The sequence below is a fragment of the Patiria miniata genome, unplaced genomic scaffold, assembly GCF_015706575.1.
Source record: "Patiria miniata isolate m_02_andy unplaced genomic scaffold, ASM1570657v1 HiC_scaffold_16, whole genome shotgun sequence".
Lineage (NCBI taxonomy): Eukaryota > Metazoa > Echinodermata > Asteroidea > Valvatida > Asterinidae > Patiria > Patiria miniata.
Window position 1 is genome coordinate 8,078,355 of NW_024037054.1, and position 20,590 is coordinate 8,098,944.

Sequence of the window (20,590 nt, forward strand, 5' to 3'; positions counted from 1 at the left end):
TTACCTCATATACCGTTAGCTTGTTGGGTTTACCTAGAAAATATATTCAAAAGAAGCGATAGGTCACGTGAGGTTGGAAAAATGTATAATCGCAGGCGCTTGGTGGCGCCCTAACCCCGCACATCCACTAATAATCTTGCGTGTCTGTGCCCTGAACACTTTTGATTTGTACAAACCCAAAATGGTTTCAATAATGAATGAGAGAAACTACAAAACTTCAGACTATGTGTATTGCACTTCCAGCTTTATTTCTCAGGATTCCACGAAACAAAATAGGCAAATTAAATGTAGTTATCGACGTTCTAGTTTGAGAAAAATTAACAGAGGTTCCCACTGCAGTGCTGTGTTAGACACAATGTGCTCGGGCAAAAGAAGAAATGTACCAGAATGCCTTACTGTCTACAAGACTGTACTGATAACAAACCTTTAAAGTTCTAATATTTCTAGTTAAGGAAAACAACCATGATATTTAACCATTGGATTTTGTAATAGTAGCCTACTTGCTGTGTGTTTATAAAAGACATTCGGTATCTTTGGAATTTAGACAAATACCGTATTACATGCATACGTAGTGTATTAATGTGTTGCGTAGGGTATTTCATGTCTTCATAGGGTAGCAATACCAATGTCTAAAACTCAACATGCCAACAGGTTTTTATTTCATCTTGGACATTCGATCCACTTAACATTTTTCCTTCTTTTTATCGTTATGCATAACTCTTTCTCAAGTAGGCTTACATTATTTTTTATTTTCCAAAGCCCCAAGACACCCGGCAATCAATAACTATGGCAAGCCAATCTAACAATATTAATAACACATGGAACTGTCGCTTTAAATCGATCGTCGACGTCAATGAAGAAATATTGTCTAGGTCGTCTTTATTGTTTGCATGCAAGCGATTAATTTTTCATAGATATAGTTTATATACAGATCGTTCGTCACTCGCGTTCATAATTCATGGCATGAGCCTCCAGCGCAGTGACTGTATAACATCTTTGTCGTACGGCCCACAATTTTTTTATTTTTTTTACATTCTTCTTATACATTCCTCATTTTACATTCCTCCAATCTTACATAGAATTGAGGTGACTGGCGATTCTTATATTCACGATACATTCGTTATCAAACTTATGGACACTTGTGCTTTCCTTTAATCTATTTTTAATCGTTTGTAGGGCGCCCTGTCTGGAGAAACCTCCCTCCCATGACTCTAGACTACGATACGTACCAAAATGTTGAATTAGTAATGGCTACACTTCTTGTGATATAATGTAGTTTTGTGCTTGGAAACATTAATGTATGTAATTGACATTTAGGTTGATATACAGTGGCTCCAATGAGCCATTAATAACACCAATTTTGAGACTAAGTTTCCAACAAGTCTCTGCCATTAAATGCAATGATTAGGCCCTATTCCCCTGTAGTGAAAGTTCACACCCATCGTACCGAATGAAACTAGTGATCAGACGTTTTAGAGACAATTTCATTCAATCGAAAAGATCGGGTTTTTTACTCCAGTTTCCAATGGATTGATATATTTTCTGAGCATTTCTATCAGATGTCAATGCAGATTTTCACTCCACATTGCCTTTAGTCCCTATACGTCCACTCCTTGGAAATAGGGGAGCTTGAATTTACTTCTAATTTTGTATTTTAAAAAGACCTGTACCAATACATACAATATCGTTAATTCTGCTGGAATGCAATTAACACAAAAATTATGCTTTCTTTTCCAGTCCAAAAATACAATATGCACATTCTTTAAAGTAAACAAGTGCAAATCTACGAAGATCTGAGGCGTTTCGCAACAACAGCCGATGCTTACCAATCTATCCTACTACCAGATCTAGCTCCATTTTTCCACCTAGTGAGTTTACAAAATCCGGCATCTCGACATCTCAATTAAATATGCAAATCGTTTTTCCTCCGTCCTTCTATAGTTACAGGAATTCTAATACATATCCCGGTCAATATTCAATTTCCTTACAACCGCATCTGAATTTTCACTGTAAACATTATCAGCTCGAGGACATAATTCTTAAGATAATGTAATAATATTTACACCTACATGAAGAAATTCAATAAAAAGAAGTACATGTTTTAAAAAAAGAAGAAAATATATGCGACCAGTTAAAGAAGTCAAAAGATATCGAATTGGTTTCCTTTTACGTTCTTGTTCTACATGTACTTTCTCTTCCTATATTTTCTGGTTCTGTACTCTCTTTCTATCGAGGGTTGGACATCTAATTTTTTAAAATTACTCATTTGGTGAGGGAATGTTTTTTGTATTAGTTATATTTTTCGAAGGGTCTATCAGTAATTGCTCTTTTATTCGCCGTATCTTCTTGAGAGGTCGATGAGGCAGGAAGAAGTGTTGTCGCTATATTTGTCGGAAAGGTTGTATTGAAGTCCTCGGTATACTCAGTCACGTTTTCCTGCATACAAGTACAAAAGAACGTACAATTAAGAATAAATGAGGGCAAGGTCGCACAGAAGTGCCGGGTTCAGATGACGTGTTTCATTTGGCTCCATCATGATGACTAATTATACCAAACTGACGAGCCAAAAAAAGGTGTTAGTGCATAAAACCTGTTTGGAACTCAGCACTATGTGCGATTTTGTTTAGTCCTAATCGGATAACTTTGGGAGTTTCGACAAATTCATTTCGCAAGATTAATAGGGATTTACGGCTTCTGACCAACGCTGATTGGACAAATATATTGAATAGTTGGCAGTCCGCCAACATAGACCGCTTCACGGAGTACCGCCATCTTTGTGGTCACGTGGTAGTCTCAGGGGCATTACATTGAAAATAAGTCCCATCATGCCTTTGTATATCCTATGCATGATGGGACATATTTTCTAAGGAATGCCCCCTGAGACTACCACGTGACCATGAAGATGGCGGTACTCAGTGAAAACTGCACATGAAAACTGGATAATTATAGTTCGATGGGTTGAGAACCGGTACGGTGTCCCAGAGATAGCAGGTTCAATTCCTGGCCAAGTCAATTTCTATTATTGGAGAATTGAAGGAGGTTTTTTTATGTACCTCATAAATGTAGTGCGGAACGTAGGTTGTGCAACCTCGTTCTTCGCTGCCGTCATTGCAATGCACCTCCCCATCACATAACCACTGCTCCCATATGCACTGAGACCTGTCCTCACATTTGACTTTGCGGGCGGGGCACGAGGTTGTCACTGTGATGGATCAAACACGCAAGAGTGATTGTGAGTGGGTTTTTAAGGTTAATTCAGCCAAAACGTACGCCAATGTATCAGTTAATAATTTATATGTATATTTGTGTTAATTATTCATGCGTACACGTGTTCTAACCAGCTTTTTTGTCATGCACGGGTTGTTTTTCCGGATCGTCAAACATGTTTTTTTTTTCTTCAAGGGAGTTATTGAGTCCATTGATGTCTGAGTGCCTTTTTGGCAGATTTTATTGAGGAAATGATGTAGATAATGTTGATATATGAGTCAGTACTGGTCAAGTTTAAGACTAATATCGTGCATTCGATCGCAACCAAAATGCAGATTATGTATCCAAACTGTTTGTCAGGGTGTGAGACTTTTGTCATGAAAAGAAATGTTATTCAATGGACGAACACTTACATGCGGGCTTAGATCCTTCACATAAGCAACCCCTTACCAGCCTGCCCGTAACATAAATAGGAACCAGTCTAACGGTAGAAGGTAATGTAGTGTCCAATGCTGCCTTGAAATTTCTCGCCGCACAAAATCAGTACCAACCATTTTGTACGCATGCTTACTGGAACCAACCGGACTGATTTCATATTGCCGACTGAATACCACAGCACCTTTTCGTGAATATACAGCAGTCAGGCTGAGTGATGGAGAGTTCATTGCATGCTTCTGTGGCATTTTATAAAACACCGGCATCTTCCCAAGCTTCGGATTTGGGACACTTGAAGGCACCATACTTTTGGGGACTCATGTTCAGTTTTGTTTTTGATTCAAGAACATCAAATCATACAAAAAGGGGTCGGAGTTCAGTTCATTGTTTTGGACATTAAATATTTCAAAATGTTTTTTTGAAATTAGGTGTAAATCCGAAGCTGAAGACGTAGCCCAGATTTGGCTAAAAAAACTAGACTTACCACAGTCCCACTCGTCGCTTCCGTCGTCGCAAGCGGGAATGCCATCGCAACGCAGGTTGTTTAGATAACACTTGGAACCGTCTGCGCATGAATGATGCTGGCAACTCCACTCTGGTGCCCCTGAGAACGAGGTGTTCGGTGAGGCTAAACGGGGGTAGAAAGCAACAGCTGTTAAGAATTAGGATTCTTACCATTCATGGAGTAACTAAGCGGCGAAATTATGTTGAGCAAGAACCAGTGACGGATCTACGGAACCTGGATTCATCCTGACAATAGGCTTCTCGTCCAAATTCATGCCATGTTCAAGGCTTTTGGTAAGTCTATGCGCAAAGGTCTAGATCTATGGGGACAGATTTGGCGATTAATTATGGGGCCGTATCATAAGTCCGACGCCTCATAGATCCGACGCCTCATGCGGACCTATGAGACATAAATTCCGCCTCATAGGTCCGACGCCTCATAAGTCCGACGCCTCATAAGTCTTACAATGGACAAACGCTGTTTCGGACTTATGAGGCGTCAGATCTATGAGGCGTCGGACTTATGCGGCGTCGGACCTATAAGGCGAAATGAATAAATTGTATGAATAAATTGTATGCCCCATAAGTCCGACGCCTCATAAGTTCGACGCCTCATAAGTCCGAAATTTCGGACTTATGAGGCGTCGGACCTATGAAGCGTCGGACTGATGAGCGGACCCCATTAATAATTATGCAAAAACAGACTGCGTCTTGACCTCGAGATTCTGACCATTCAGCGGGCGCTTTTTATATCGGGTCTTCGGTAACCCGTTGTATTACACAATGTCAGCCAAATTGACCAATCAACGGCTTAGTCCACATGTGATCAAAATGACATCACAATTTCTAAAGTCGACTCCGATTGGCTGCACTTGTGTGCGGGGTCGCATAAAATGTGCATGCTAAGACATCAGACGTTCGTACCGTGGCCACTCTGCACACGTGAATATCTGATCCTCATTATACCAGGCTTATGACGGTTTCCCAACCTACTTTTTGCCTCAATGTAACGTAATGATTTTTGATATTGGGCTATTGTCGGTAATGCCCCGGTATCATATTTACTGACCACTATTGTTCCCCTGGGCCGGGCAATTAGCTTCATCGCTCCCGTCCACACACTGAGCTATGCCGTCACACTGCAGCGACGTGTTGAAGCATTGTAGGCCATTGGCGCACTTTCTGAAACCGCTCCCGCACTGGTACATGGCTAAAACAGGTTCAAGTGGGAAAGGGTTTAGATGAAAAGAAAAGAAAAAGTAAAAAACAAAAATCAAAAAGCTCTTTCTTAAAAACATGATGTTAAATTGATTTTGTTATGTTTCACATTCGAGCAGCATTTGGCACATATTCAAAAAAAAATTCACAGATAAATGACGTTTAGTGTAGACTAATTTTGTTACCTCAATAGTACGGACTTCCACAATGAATTTAAGCCATGCTTGGCAAAAGATTTTGACCCCAAAATGCATGTTTACACCCTCATTAGTTAAGGAAGAGGCATTTATATAAAGTGTTTGGTAGCGTTTGTTGGTTTAAAAACATAAATAACTATTCTTTATTTTTGCTATGTTGGGATTCCATAGTTTGCCAGCCCATAGAAAGAGCCATATCTGCACGGGTTGGAAAAGAAACGTTAACCCTAACTCCCTAGGAGGTGAACAAATTTGTATTGAAATCGGAGGATTCAGGACTGTTACGGTTAATAAAGAAGCCATTAATACGGAATCACGCTCCGCACGCGCTCTGCAGTGGTATGCGCGCGCTTAATACTCCCTCGATCGACCAATAGGGTCGCCGAAATGCGCGCGCGTCCTTGAAAAGCAGGTGCAACATACGCGCGCGCGTGGTGCCACCCCAGGAACGGCTTTTCAGCAGGGAATGCACAGAACTTTACAAATCCCCGCACTTTGCTGTGATACAAGATGGCAACACGTACTCAAAGTACCGCTGTGGATAATCCGTGTTGAGGAAAAAAACCTGTCTTGTTTTCTGTTATTTGAAGGAAGGATTATGTGTTGGTTCAGGGTGGACTAGTGGTCCGTTACTCGTCTTCTGCCTGTGAGACCAGGTTCGACTTCCACCACGGCTGACAAGTAAGCTTGCGCAAAGTGTTTTTCTACATTACATTACATGCCTAGTCTGGGTATATGTTCAAAGTGTTTGTGGGGTTTCTTGCCGCCTCTCAAACATTGGTACACATGATACAGATATACTTTAGCACCCCTCTAACTCTAACACAGTTCTAATTGCTCCAAAATTACTTCTGCAGCTCAAGCAATCTTCCTTTTTTTTCTAGTTTCCAAGACTTTCAACAGTTTTGTGACAAAACATTACTTAATTAGGCCTATCCATTTTTTTTTAATCAGCTCAGTTTGTCTTGGCAACAGCATAACACATGAGTTGCACACTCTCCATCTTGATTTGCGTGCTGTGTTATGTCGTTTTTTTCATCGGTGTACCCAATAATTTCCTTCTTAACCTATAACCATGCATGCCCTCATTCCATGAAATTCCTGTTTTGCTATTTTAGTGAGTCCAATAACATAAAAGCGGATAATAGTTGTCCAGTACAGAAAAAGGGCACCAAAGTACACTGTTTCCGAAAAATTATCTTCTTCCGTGCTACAATTTGAGTAAAACACCAGGTTTAGTTGCCAGAGACACTAACGTAACTTTCCTCTCCAGTTTACAAAATGAGTTCACCTTAGTACTCGTGGTTTTTTTTTAATTTTCTCTCAGTGTAATAAACAACCGGACTTACAGCAGTTATTTTCGTCCGTGCCGTCAGTGCAATCTATGATGCCATCGCATCTGAAGTCTGCCCTGTAACACTGCTTCCCGTCACCACACTTGATTTGGTCCAAGCCAAGACACTCCCTGTTCCCTGTATGGTACAAAGGTAAGTCCGTAAGTGGGTAACGACATCTTGTCAACCACCAACCAAAAATAAACGATTATTATCTTAAATTATTGTGAATTATGTTGTACAAGTGATCGTTACAGTGAATGTAAAATTTATTTTGAAAGGGCTGTCAAATTTGCGGCTTGGAAAGTTGGATGACGACTTTCTAAACACTTGTGGTAAAAGAGAATGGTCAAAGAGATTAAGCCGGCATTAGTTACCTTAAGGACCCGTCTATGTTTTTGGTTCGCTCGATTTGTTTTTAGCTTCTCACAAGGTGTTTGTTATTCCAGTTTCCAAATCACCTTTCCAGCCTGAGGCAGTTTTTTTTTATTTGACGTGGAATTCTCGTATCTTTGAAGAAAAATGCTATAGTGTTTTGTATTTTTCCATTCTCCTTGGGAAACATAACCATTGTGAGTTAGGCCTATCTTTATTTGTGTCGAGGGAGGTCGTTCAACACTAAACGAAGCGTTTAATAACAAACGTTTAAAAACTCTTTCTGTTTAAAAATAAACATGGAAAATCAAGTCAGATGAGAAAGGGCGTTCTAAAATAAACCATGCGTTTAATAGCAAACGTTAGAAAACTCTTTCCGTAATAAAAAAAAATAACACGAGAGAAACGACTTTCGCGTTTAGGCGTTAAAAAATCAACCTTTAGCGTTCATTTACCACAGTTCCTCTCGTCCGAGCCGTCCACGCAATCCACCAAACCGTCGCAAGTATGTGTTGCGTCGAAACACTGCCATCCGTTGGCGCACTTGGTGTATCCTGCGGCGGGGCACGGTGTAGAGGCTGTAGATCGGGTGGATTTAGTTGAAAAGGTTAATCCTAAGAGATCATGATGTTTTCACCCTGTCTCGTCCTTCACAATGTTTTGGAATCGTGTTGGAGTGTTAGTATTTCGGGCATTCTGTGGGATTCTTGAAGATTTTCAGATAGAACTTCTACAGACATGGGTAGATTAGGTTGGTATAAGGATTACGAGTTCAGTAACTCGTAAATACTGTAGTATTAGGCATCCAAAATGACAAAATATTGCCCCAATAATGCATTTTTACAAAAGTAATTTCCAATAACAAGACTTGACCATGGTCTAGACGTTGCGAAGCCTGCAATTACGGTTTGACATTTGATGGTATCTTCCATGAACTCATCTGACACTGAAACCAGAAAGAGTGTAGATTATTGACATCGATAGTGTTTTTAAAGGCATAACGTGATTTATATAAGGATTATCTATTGAGATAATCCAAAAATCCCATTGATCTAGGTTTGATATAACCTTTTGTATAAATGTTGGAACATACACGTTTTTTTTATCAAGAGCGTTGGCAGTGATGTCCATCATGACTATTGGCATATGAGTAAGTTTAGCTTACGTCCGTTACGACACCGTGTCCATTCTTACCACACTCCATCTCATCCGACGCGTCTACGCAGTCGATGTACCCGTCGCACGCGTAACGGCTGTCGTAGCACTGCGTCTGCAGTGCGCATCTGGAATAGCCCACTTCGCACTGCTTGCTACGTGTAAACGGCCCTGCAATACGTAAGCCGTATATCAACTTCTGTACGCAGTCGTGGAACCGCTTGAGTTCCTGTTGAGCGGCGGCGTGGCCAGCTATCGGGTAGTGGGCCACCCGCCGGTCGCTTGGGGGCGGCATTTCTCGTCTGGCGGGAAACTCTAGAGGATGGAAAAGTAAGGGGGAGAAAAGGGGGCGGGGAGGGGGAAACATGCTTAGTTATGTACATGCATGTCAATGGACAATCGAACATGGCGAGCAAGGCAGTCTAGGGAAATCATTCCAACTCGGCAACAGACCTATTACGATGCAAACACACTTTTCGGGAAATTAAATTGATACAACTGGGCCTTTAAAGCCATGCACCGATAGAATGATGTTCTTGGTTAGTATAGGCCCATCACACGTGCTGTGTTTGCAATGACTTGGATCTGTGTATGATTTTTATTTTATTTTTGGGTTCCTTGGTGCCGTGATCTGGCAAAAGATTCCCCTACGGAAATCCTACTACATCCAGTTAATAATGTCAGCATTGTAAATGGCAGTACGGGTGTATGTTTGTCTGTTTTCCTTGCCTTGGTGAATTGCCTTATGATTTCCCGTGTGAATCCACAAGTTTTACATTTTGCTTTCTAACTTTTATTTACGTCGAAAACCATGTCGTTTGCATAATGATGTCGTCTGTGTTATCTGAGTAGAACAAAGTGGTGAACGAAGAAGACGCAAGCTTTAGTGTTGAGATGATTTAGAATTTAACGACTTCAAACCAGTGCTGTAACCTGGATGCAATTTCTTTTTTGGGGGTGGGGGGCTAAATTTCTGGAGGAGGGCTCTCACAATAAAATTGTATTTTAGGCGTCCCGGAATTCTGAGCAGGGGGAGGAATAAGAGGAGTCAGGCCTCAAGTGGATGGGGTGGCGAAGAGTTTTAGATCTAATATCACTCTTGTAATGTAATAATTTATAGAAATGGTTAGAAAGTTCTTCAATGACATCACAATGTGTAACTTGTGCGTTAAAGTGATTCCGGGTTTGTTTTTATGAACTCCTTCTGCACTGTGCCTGGGAACATTTAAAATGCATCAAATAGTTAGTGAACGAGGATGGCAAGACAAGGACGCGCATGCTGAGACAATTCAGGCTCTATCAATCTCATAATGCAGATGGACTTAATTCCAAACAGATTAATATCAATACTTATTTCGTTGTGAAAAATGTCTAAAGTTCTGACTTTTGGACACAAGTTTGTCGTTCTCAAAGGCAAAATTACAGAGAAACAAAAATTAGTAAACAAGTTCAGGGTGAAAAAGAATGAGAGTCGATTGATGTTCGCATGCGTTGTCATGCATAATCGTGATTTCCACCTAACCCTGTTGGAAAAAGTTTGTTAGCCCTTAAAAAAAAAAAAAACAAGTATAGATCACTTGTTTTTGTAATCCTCACACATCCTGTGATGCCATTTTTTTTACCAGTCAGTGGGGTATTTACTTTAAGAAAATGAAATGTGGCAGAAATGGGAGTTCATGTTGGTTCTCTTCGACGAGGGAAATATGCCAGCCCGGCACTAACTCGGTTAGCGCATTCATAACTTGTAACTAGAGGGACGACCACGAAAGGTCAACACTTTAGGTAAGCGATTGACTTGGGACACTCCCTGAAAGCACATGACACTACGCGATCTCGCACCGTTAAAAGGGTTTTTTTCTCTAAGATTGCCAAAGGCTCTGAATAAGCTAAGTAAACGTTGTTTGTGCTGAAACTTTCTGACTTTCTCCCAAAGGAGGGCAAGGCCCGCTCTCTGATGCAATTTGAAAGTAGTTTGGGTCTGCTGTTAGGTAAATTCAGTGGGGTGAAAAATAACAAAATGTTTGATTGCGAAACAGCTTTTAAGAACGTGGGTACTTTCTGTGTACCTTTCGGCCAGAGTTGTTTAGCCTTAACAGTTTACGGTGCATGTACGTGTCATTAAAAGTGAATATAAACGTCTACTTTCTTAGCATGATAATTTTGCAAGTGCTAGCTGGAGGGTAAATCATTGTGAATGTCAGGCAGGCCTTCTTGTGCATGTTTTGAAAGCAACGAGCTAGCACAGTAGGTAAATTGACTGTAACAAATCTCCCAAATTTTGAGAGACTTTGCGAATATTCATAACTACATGCCGGTGTTTGGTTCCCGGACGATGAATTGAGAAATATAGACGTGGATCGATCACTCTACGTCTGTGCACGAACAGATCAAAATAAAAAATCCAAATTCCGGTTTGGTGCTTCTTTTCCTCCATAGGGAAAATGGCCAGTAACGTTTTAATTCCAAATTATCATATATAAGTTATACTTACGGCACTCCTGTTCGTCTGTCCCTTGCGGGCAGTCTGGTACCCCATTGCACTTCAACTCTTTAGGTATGCAGCTTCCTTCTGAACAGCGAAACTCGTTGGACTCACACTCGGCGCTGCGTTTCGTAGTGCTCGAGCGGCCCTTTCCTGGTTAAAAAAAGGAAGAAGACTTTTTCAAATTTTCTTGAATTTTTTTAAAATTGGGTTATAACGATTGACATGGGAATCTAGTGTCATGAAATATCCATCGGAGTGGTAGGCCCCCTATCAAGTCAGCACGAGTCAATCCCGTGTCACCATATAGGTATTTACAATCATAAGGCATTGCGAGTTAATGACATTTTTGTCACAAGTCCAGTCTCGAGGCAAGCGACAAGCTATTCCAATTAGTATTCCTTTGTCATTGTTCATACGCAGTTACTTGTGATTTGACTTTTGACTTACTTGTGACTGACTTGCGATTGACTAAGATTGGCTTGGGATTATTGGTAATTTGACGTGTGACTTGACTTGCGATTGACTTCTGTTTGACTTATGATTTGTGATTGGGCTTATGACTGGTTTTTGATTGACTCATGGCTGCTTTGTGATTCATTTGTGATTTGACTTGTGACCCAAATTGTGATTGATCTTTGATTGATTTCTGAATGGCTTTTGATTGACATGTGTTTGACTTGTTTACTTATGTCTGATTAATGATGACTTGTGATTAACTTGTGATCGTCTGGATTACTCAGCTTCAATGACCGATAACAAAAGTCGCAAGTGCGTATTTTAAACTGTGTCATCGAGACCTCAACTCAGACACAAGAGCTTAATACAATCCTTTTAAACATTATTTGTGAAAAAAATGGTCGAAACGACAGAAGAGATGGTTCATCATACTTCATCGTGCACGATGTTGTCGACCTGCCGATTTTTGTATAGCGACGAAATTAAACCTAGACAGAATGTTTTCAAAGGTTGATGAACCTCGATTTCGAGGCTCAAGCAGTTTTTCACCCTTTGTGAAGACGACATAAGTTTGAACAAGTACGCCGTCACGCCAGAAATTCGTAGTCGTTTTCCCTTTTGGGATTTAAGGTTTGGGTATATCTGGAATAGTAGGTCCGAATCAAGCTGCTCCTTCTGTTAAAATGTCATCACTTAAAGGGAAGGACGGAGAAATTTCATGTGACTTGTTGCTCCCTACCTCCAATTTTGCGCGTAATAATCTTGCGATGAATAGCGAGCCGGGAGCATTCGACAAGGCCCGTCTACGGACGGTGAAGAATTAGCGCTCACCTCGCCTCCGCGGCACAAATTAAATTTGACACCGTACCTCGCCTTAGGTTTGGATCACCACATTAAGCCCCTCTACCTCTTTCAGAAGATGTTTAGAGGGGGAGAAAGTAAAGTGCCAGGGGTTGACGTGTTTTCTTCTCTAATGCCCGGCGTATAGGCTTGACTTCGCCGGGGATAAAGGAGCAAAACTCCAGGGAAATTGGGATGAGTGCCGCGCTCTGACAAGGTAAAGCCGGGGATTAGGCCTGTCATTCCCCAGGCTTAACAACCACGTTGTAACAACCTGTTGGGAAGAGCGCAAAAAAGGATAAATCAAAGAATCATCTGCGGCGATAGCTTTGGATTTCCGACGTCAGGAGTTGGCAAACAACCGGACAATGAAACACTTAAGCGTCTTTACCGGTTTTTTTTTTCATTTTTCCCATCCCAACGTCCTACACATGCCCACTCGGTCATGATCGTTATACTGCCCGTGGCTCACGGCAGAAGCAACCAACAATTCCACCTCGTAATGTTGCTCTATTTTCTGGAAAATTATTGTCCGCCTCAAAGTTTGATGACAACGTTTACGACGCTTAGACGAAGCTAGCGGAAGGAATTTAAGTGAATTCGTGTACACATGCACTTCTTGTCATCCCATGGCCTTTAGGTCATGGTTTGTTATGGATTTAGAGCATGGACAAAACTGATTGATATAATGGCATAATCCTCGCATCTCTTTGAATTGACAAGATAATTATGGATAACAGCAAAATGAACCCGGCAGGAGCTTAAACGGGGAACATAATTTTATTACCATTTTAGGATCATTTTTAGTGTATGAAGTGAAACGTTGTTGGTACAATCCTGGTGGCATCTTGACGTGACGTAATTGATTACGTCATCTGAGAGAAATTATCATGTCATTCTGAAGAAAAATGTCTTTATGCTAAAATAGTAAATCTTGTCATTTAAGACTTAGGCCTAATCAAAGAATAGCGGTTTCTTGGGGAAAAAAAGCGTTAGTGCCGATACGTTGTGGTAGAAGTTCAACATAATGCTGTATTTAATATCCCTTAATCTACCTGGGCGCCCCCTTTAAAGTGCCTTGCCCCCAAAGTCACGGAATTTTAAACACAAGCGCTGTTTTAAGGTTCTGTTCACGGATCACAAAAAGTTCAGTGTTCTTTCAGCAAAACGAAAACAAATCACACAAGGATGTGTGTGAATTATTTTCGTTTTGCTAAGAACGCACACCTTTTTGGTGATCCGTGGACAGAACTTTAAAACAGTGGTTGTGTTTAAAACTCCGTAACTTGAAAAGTACATAAGTGATTTGAATGATTCTTGTACTAAAAGAAAGCTTATGAATTGGGCTTTCATAAGTCAGATTTTGAAAGTGCTACATGCAGAACTTCACCAAAAGAATGGTCCAGACATTTTGGTTCGTTTTTTTTTTTTTGGGGGGGGGGGCTCACCCTGATTTTGCCCGCAATCGGGGACCCCCTATTGTCCCTCTTTTGTTTGTACTCTTTTAGGAAGATCTCCCATATGTTTTGTACATGATCGTCAATCATGGACCTTCGGGAATTGTCCTGTATTGTTCAACATTCCCTATTTGAATGCAAAAGAAACACACACACACCTACGCATAATCAGCCAGTTTTATGCAAGGATCTAGTTACCCTTACAGTGGTGCTTAAATGTTTAATTTGTTTTCTCCTGAGTGATCTGTAGAACACTTCTATCAATTGACCAAATGGGCCGAAACTCAAGATGTACGAGACAATCCAACTTTAAGTCTACTTCATTTTTTCCTCGTTGAAAATGAAACTCCAGTAAATAATTCATACAGTACGACTTCACAAAATTATCAATAATTAATGACGACGTGGAACAGTGTGTTCGTTAACGATTTTTGTGAATAATTCACAAAAGGGGATAAAGAGCAGTGACGGTACCTTTTTTTAATATTTGACCCAGTGAGACAAATTATTTTGTTAAAGCTTGGTTTAGAAGGTGTATTTTTATTGGTCCAGAACGGTCATGTGCCACATTTTCAACGACTTTTCACACCAAAACGCAGCTTGAGTCCCATCTTGCCAAGCAATTACGTCATTAATTAAGTACATCAATGGCGTCACCAATGTACAATTTTTGAAGTGAGGGATTTTGTTGTCTTTCCCTCGTCCGAATCTATACGCCATTGATCGTCAATGAAGTCCTCCCTTCAAATCCATTGGCAACATTTCGAAACACGGTATGCGCGTATGCTCCGACCAATAGCGCATCTATAATTTAACAACGCGTAAACGACGCGCGCGCGAGTTTTGCTGTCCCACCTTAATAATAGGGACCATTATTATGTCTTTCAAGCGTGATCTTGGGATTAGTCTAAAGACTGACAACTTCTCCTACAATCCCTGGGCTTCGTTGAAGATTAGCCCAGAAGGCCGACCAGGATTTTTTACGGTAAAATGTCAACAGCCGCCCTGGGGTTTACTGATACATGCGAATGATCTACCTAGCCTTTGATGTCCAGGATCGATGGGATACAGACGGAAACTTTGAAAATAGATCCGTTCTCATTCAAACAAAGGTCGTGACCGATTTGGGATTTTTGCGCCGTAGCCAACAGTTCCCGTTTTTCAATATGGCCTCATTTTCGCTAAATTCAGTCCACAATATATAGAGCATGCATGGCAGTCTTGCCAGTCCACGTTCACATTTTTGTGTGAACGTCTCGGTACCAAACACTGACTAGTCTAGTCTCAGACTTCCGTGTTTGAATTTACTCAATCGGTTGATCGGTTGAACGAAAGCTGACGTCAACATTTTAATGTTATAATAGTCATCAATGCGCAATGCATTTGCAGTTTCAATATGTTGTAAATTACAATGCTTTCTTTTCTTTCGAAATACCCATTTATTGCCCTGGTTGGGATGGGCCCAGTCAGGACACAAAATAAATGCAAAAATAGGACGTCACGTAAGGTTGTACATCCTATAAAATGGTGTCCAGATGTGCTGGATATTCTCGTGAAATCTCGCAGGTTGTTGGTATCAACTTGCACGTTCTATAGCCTCTCACTCTAAGGTCTGGCACACTCTACCCAGCATGCACTGAAATTGTTTTAAAGAAATTGACAGCAAACTACCGTTGCCACCTCAAAATCTCTAAAACTCTATACATCATCAAGTGGCATTACTTTCTGTAATGTTTTTACAATTAACACATTCGTGCGACAACAACGGACAGAGCCCGGAAGAGTCAAAAGATATCGAGCAACTTCCAAAATATCCATCGCATCCCTCGGAATTTGGTTGTTGTTCGAAGAGTAAAAACACTCAGCCTTACCACGAAACATTTCCGATCCACTGCAGAGGGTTTATTTCGTCAGTAACACTGTGACATAATCGTCTTCGACTCCGACCCACGTTGCCGAAGTTTCACAAACACTTGCAGGAATACGGATTTGAGCTTGAGGTCTTGTGCCCAAGTACTTTTGACAGGCTTGTGACAAGTGTTATCACCACTGATTTTGTTTCCTGCCTGAAATGCCTAGGCTCCCTCCTTGGATGAAAGATGAAAGAACAGTCCTAAAACCTTTATTTGTCATTTAGGGCGGTGTTCAAAGCTTTGCGAGATAGCCGAGTGAAAATCCGCTTCTGTAGCGTGACAGATATTGTTTCCAAAATAACAAACTCTGTGTTTCAGGAGAACCCCACAGTAATAAAGGCGGTTAATTGGTTGTAAATATGCTGCTCTTAGTTTTGTTGACATGACTCAATTTAGAATTTCGCTTTGAAAATTTACTGACACACCATATACATTTCGATTCAGTTAGAAGCCGGACTAGTAATCGGAGACAACGTTTCGCGCGCGCGGGACCTGTCAATAAGAATGATGCATTAATAAGCAAAAAACATTTGTTTATTTCGAAAATGTTTTCCTTCTTTTTCTCTATTCTTATAGGAAAACTACGTTTGAGCATGCTTTTGGCAAGAAACTTCTACTGGAATGTGTTGAACGTTAGAACACGGTGTTGACATACAATCATTACAGTGCAGTTATACCAGCAAGCAAGCCTTTAGGTAAGATTTCTTTATGGCTGTTTCAATTTTGCTGCAAAAGTCCTGCATCAAATTAGTTCATTTTACACGTTTTCGTGCTTTCCTCCAATTTCTATGCGTGTTTCAACCAAAACGGCAAGAATAGCATTGTTTCTCTGCATTGTAGCTTTCTAACTTTTACCGAAAATGGTACCTTAGAGAGTCGTTCCCATAGACATGTGCACAAGCAAAAACATTCAACAGCCCCATTTGTAAATACTCCCGTCCCCAAACTTTATAATTATACAATTCTCGACCAAGGGAATCGTTTTAAGCAACTTGCGACGCTAAAATTCGTCGTAAAAATGGTAGTTAAAACCTAAGGAGAAACTGAAATGTCTCCCTAATGAAAAATAATTTACCAGTAAGTGCGTCCCAACGGTACAATTTGTTAATCAATGCATGCAGCATCTACAAAACCGAATCAACTGCCACTGACCATTACTGATCATTCTAATAGAAGAAATCAATTATTTTTTTCTTCAATTTTTTGATCAAATACAGCTTATTTAATACCTTTTACAAAACAAAATTCAATCTTTTACACAACTACTATATATTTCTTAATTAATATACGTTTTAGCTTCGCAACTTATAAACGGAAATTTCACTCTGTGTCGCATACATTTTGAGGAAAATGACCAAATGTTCTTATGCAAATAATTATTGGCAACATTTTTTTAAATTCAGTATACTCTTTTGTAACGCCTATCATTTTACACTATAAAATCGTGTCCATTTTTTTCCTTCTGTTTTTGGTTAATAAATGTTCATTTTCTGAATTAACTTCATTAAAAACGCGCTACCTTGCTTTCTACCTATAAAACTTGAAACATCCTATTTTTGATACACGTACATTATTCAACACAAGGTTTAAGTGCAGATTTGTTTTTTTTTACGAATTACATTTTTTCTTTTTTCTTCAAACATCTGATACAAAGTATGCAGCAATTTGCCACAGGGATGAAGTGAATTATATGTTTTATCCAGTAAAGTCTGCAAATCTGCAATTTGTGACCGGACGCACATCGATACTTAGGCCCATGCCGTACTGGTAAGCCAGCCCTCGGTCAACTCTTTGACGTTCGCTGGTCTTGGCGGCTTGCCACAGATAGTTTGCCCGGCGGCCGAGACAATAATTACGGTAACAGACCTGCTAATAGCAGGCGATGCGAACGTGAAAGCACTTCTCTTTGGGCCGTTAACATATGTTAAAACTTGCAGGTGTATTGCGGGAGACGCGTTCGTTATTTTTTTTTTTGGATACTTTTAAAATCCCCGCTTACACTGTTCTAATGGTGTAGAATTTTCTACCAGTATTTCTATCTCATGCAACATTTAGAACAAATAAATAAATCATCTTTTGGGGCACAACATTTTTCTAAATTCCAAAACAACAACAAGTTAATTTTACAATGCCCACTGCCAGCGTAGCCACTGTGCTAACAACCTGTTACATTTAATGCCTGACATAATAACTACTATTTTGAGAGAAAACGGGATTTAAGATTGGAGGTTCAGAGTTTTAAAATTTGAGTAAAAACTATGAAATTCTTTACTTCAGTTTGAGATGTAAATATTTAAATATTTCGCAATTAAGTCTTATTGTTATACTAAGCTATTTCTCTGATGAGGATGAAAACAATCACGTTTGCATAAAAATTGAAAACTGAAATTGACCACTGAACGTTATCATCTCCTAACATGATGGTTTCACATTATTTGTTGTGGTTCATTTCCTTTAATGTGGTTTGTTTCCGATTAAAAACCAACCAGGTGCGTTGGTTTGTCCGACAATAATATATGCCAAGATCGCATTATTATCGAAATCATAATTACCGAAATAAATTTGTACTCGCAACACAAACTCGCTCGAAATTGTAAACTCTAATCGACTAACCTCTGATCAAATTGAAGAGTACCTGGGACGAGAGTTGCCCATTTCGCTTGTCATCCTCTTCATCTTCGGTTGGCCAGTAGTCCCGGTCCACCACGGTGTCCGGATACTGGGCCCGGTCTTCCAACCCCACCTCCACCTGCGGTTTCACCCAAATCGCCCGGTTCCTTGTCCAGCCTTCGCCGGGCCGGCCGAACCATATTGCGCTGACCCCGCCGCTACATAGACCCGCCAAGACCAACCATATAGACGCTAGCGATAGCGTTCGCGATTTCAGGACATACCCACTCATCGGAATACGTCTCTTAGCTCAACGAAGGGGAGAGAAAATAACAATTGTCAGCACTTCTCAAGTTGTCCGCGCGAAGTCTCGCAAAAGCACGCAAGTCCTTGTATCACTGACGAAACTTGTTTCGTTGAGCGAGCAAAAAGTGAACAACTTTTATACCGACTATCCGTGATGTGACGTCACAATCGTTGTCGCCCAAGACTCTCTCTCATTCCCCATGTACGGTAACACCAACAATTTGATCGATATAGTTCCCTGAAGGAGGGGGTTGCTCTTTCCTAGTGGAAGTCGACATCACGTGACCAGAACATAATCATCACGTGACCAGAACAAACATCATAAACAAGTGTGACGTGGTCTGTACAGAAGCCGCTTTACCCAAGCGTGAGTGATTTATTTTGTACACGCGGAAGGATATGCCACGTATTCATTATTTACAACTACATGTATGCTATTTTTAATTATTTTTTTTTACATACAAAATGTTTGCGAATGAAATGTTAATCAGATCTTTATACTCAAACGAAAAATAGAACGGTGCAATCCAAAAACTGCATTGATTAAAATCTAATTTAATTTTAATGAATGTCTTTGCATGAAACTATAAAGTGGTTTTATTAGTCGAAAAATATAGCGAATGCTTCGGGTAATTTCCGCAATTTAAGGAACTGAAGGAACGATTTTTTCTGATGCAATAACCTCATAAATTTCTGCATATTTTTAATACACAATAAGGTTCAACTTGGATCGTTTTAGCCTTATGAACAAAACAACTTACGTTTTCTTTCACAGGATTGAAAAAGTCTTCTTTTTTAAATTCAATTTCAGTTTGTCAAGATAATCTTGGCATAAAGCCCAGACGACTGCCCATTTATGCGTCATTAAAAAAGTGGGAGATATGGTTTGCATAAGAATGCGTGGGCAGTTAAAACCACAATTTCTCAGGACTGTCTCATTTTGTGCAACAAACTGGGAAACACATATTGCGGATGTTAAGGCAACAAGTAGAAAAACAAATTTGTTGCTGTAAGAAATGAAACTCGAAACTGTTCCGTCTGTAAATGGACACACGCAACCGTGTCTTTGCATCCAATTTATCGCTTTTTAGTGAGTAATTCAATTTTATCTCTCTTTCAAAATAAATTTGATTCCTATTTCATCCAGATCAAGACCAAAGTTTATCAAATTCAGGTTGCTTATTTTAAAGTAATAGCAATAAAAACAGAGTTCGTTAACACTCCTGTGTGGCCATTCCAAGAAGTGAAAATTGAAAACTAACTCCAGGTCAATCCTAGTGGGAATCGAACCTGGGTCAGAGGAGGAATAAGAAGTGAGTCGGAAGCGCCAAACTGGCACCTCAGAGTTTATCCATTGGTTCTAATTAAATCAAAGATGAAGAGAAATCTCGCGATAATACGAAGGACGAAGAGGTACACTTAACAAGAAAATATTGATATAAACTGCATTTAAAATTGAAACCTCCGATGTAATCGCAAACCTGTCATTGTGTTGCGCGTTTCTGTTTGTATGAAATTGACAATGAGGGCATTCGCTGTTGTACATTCATTAAGGATTTTAAAATATTTAAGTTTAAAAAAATGACTAAAAATTTCTATCAACAAGAGTAATATTTGAGACAAGAGTCAGTCAAGTATGTTGGCATTTTACAAATTCGATTTCTTTCATTCTTAAAACAAAATGTTCCATTCTCACTTAATTGTGTCATTGATCACAATGATTTGAAAATCAGAAATGTGGTTTAGAAAAGCATCTCTCGGACTTTAGTGAACGTAAACGCCCTCCCACACCAAGGATGTGTCTGCGGGGTAAGGGGCAATGACACTTCGCCCACTCTTTAGGAATAAATGAACAGACAGTGTGTCCTTCGTGGGCGGGACGTAACACTGGCATTAATTTGCTCTATATAATGCCACTATTTAGAAGTAATCATTTTAGCCCCCCCCCCCCACGCCTCCCGCTTTTCAAACATGTATTGTCGATCAAATTTCTTTAGACGAGAGATTTGATTTGCTCCTAATCGTACACCGAAAAATTGGGTGAGTTAATTAGACCTAAGAAAGGGTGAAAAATGCAACTAACCAAAACTGGGTTATT

General features: G+C 40.1%; 1 protein-coding gene across 1 annotated transcript; it reads right to left on the reverse strand.

The window, feature by feature from the left end:
* Positions 1 to 237: 237 nt before the first annotated feature.
* On the reverse strand, positions 238 to 18,724 carry LOC119722867 (sortilin-related receptor-like). Its single transcript, XM_038193260.1, has 8 exons — positions 18,190 to 18,724; positions 10,917 to 11,060; positions 8,465 to 8,740; positions 7,726 to 7,848; positions 6,911 to 7,033; positions 5,216 to 5,356; positions 4,127 to 4,270; positions 238 to 2,436 (listed from the first exon to the last, which is right to left on the reverse strand). The coding sequence occupies exons 1-8, from the start codon at positions 18,476 to 18,478 to the stop codon at positions 2,423 to 2,425; spliced, it is 1,254 nt and encodes a 417-aa protein (XP_038049188.1). The 5' UTR covers positions 18,479 to 18,724; the 3' UTR covers positions 238 to 2,422.
* Positions 18,725 to 20,590: the final 1,866 nt, after the last annotated feature.

Excerpts from the sequence above, each read along its gene's own strand:
- LOC119722867 (XM_038193260.1), bottom strand. The coding sequence starts at position 18,478 with ATGAGTGGGTATGTCCTGAAATCGCGAACGCTATCGCTAGCGTCTATA. Across the intron at positions 7,034-7,725 it reads CTCGGACGAGAGGAACTGTG|GGAACAGGGAGTGTCTTGGC; the intron begins GTAAATGAACGC and ends TGTACCATACAG. Across the intron at positions 5,357-6,910 it reads CACGGACGAAAATAACTGCT|CCATGTACCAGTGCGGGAGC; the intron begins GTAAGTCCGGTT and ends AACCTGTTTTAG.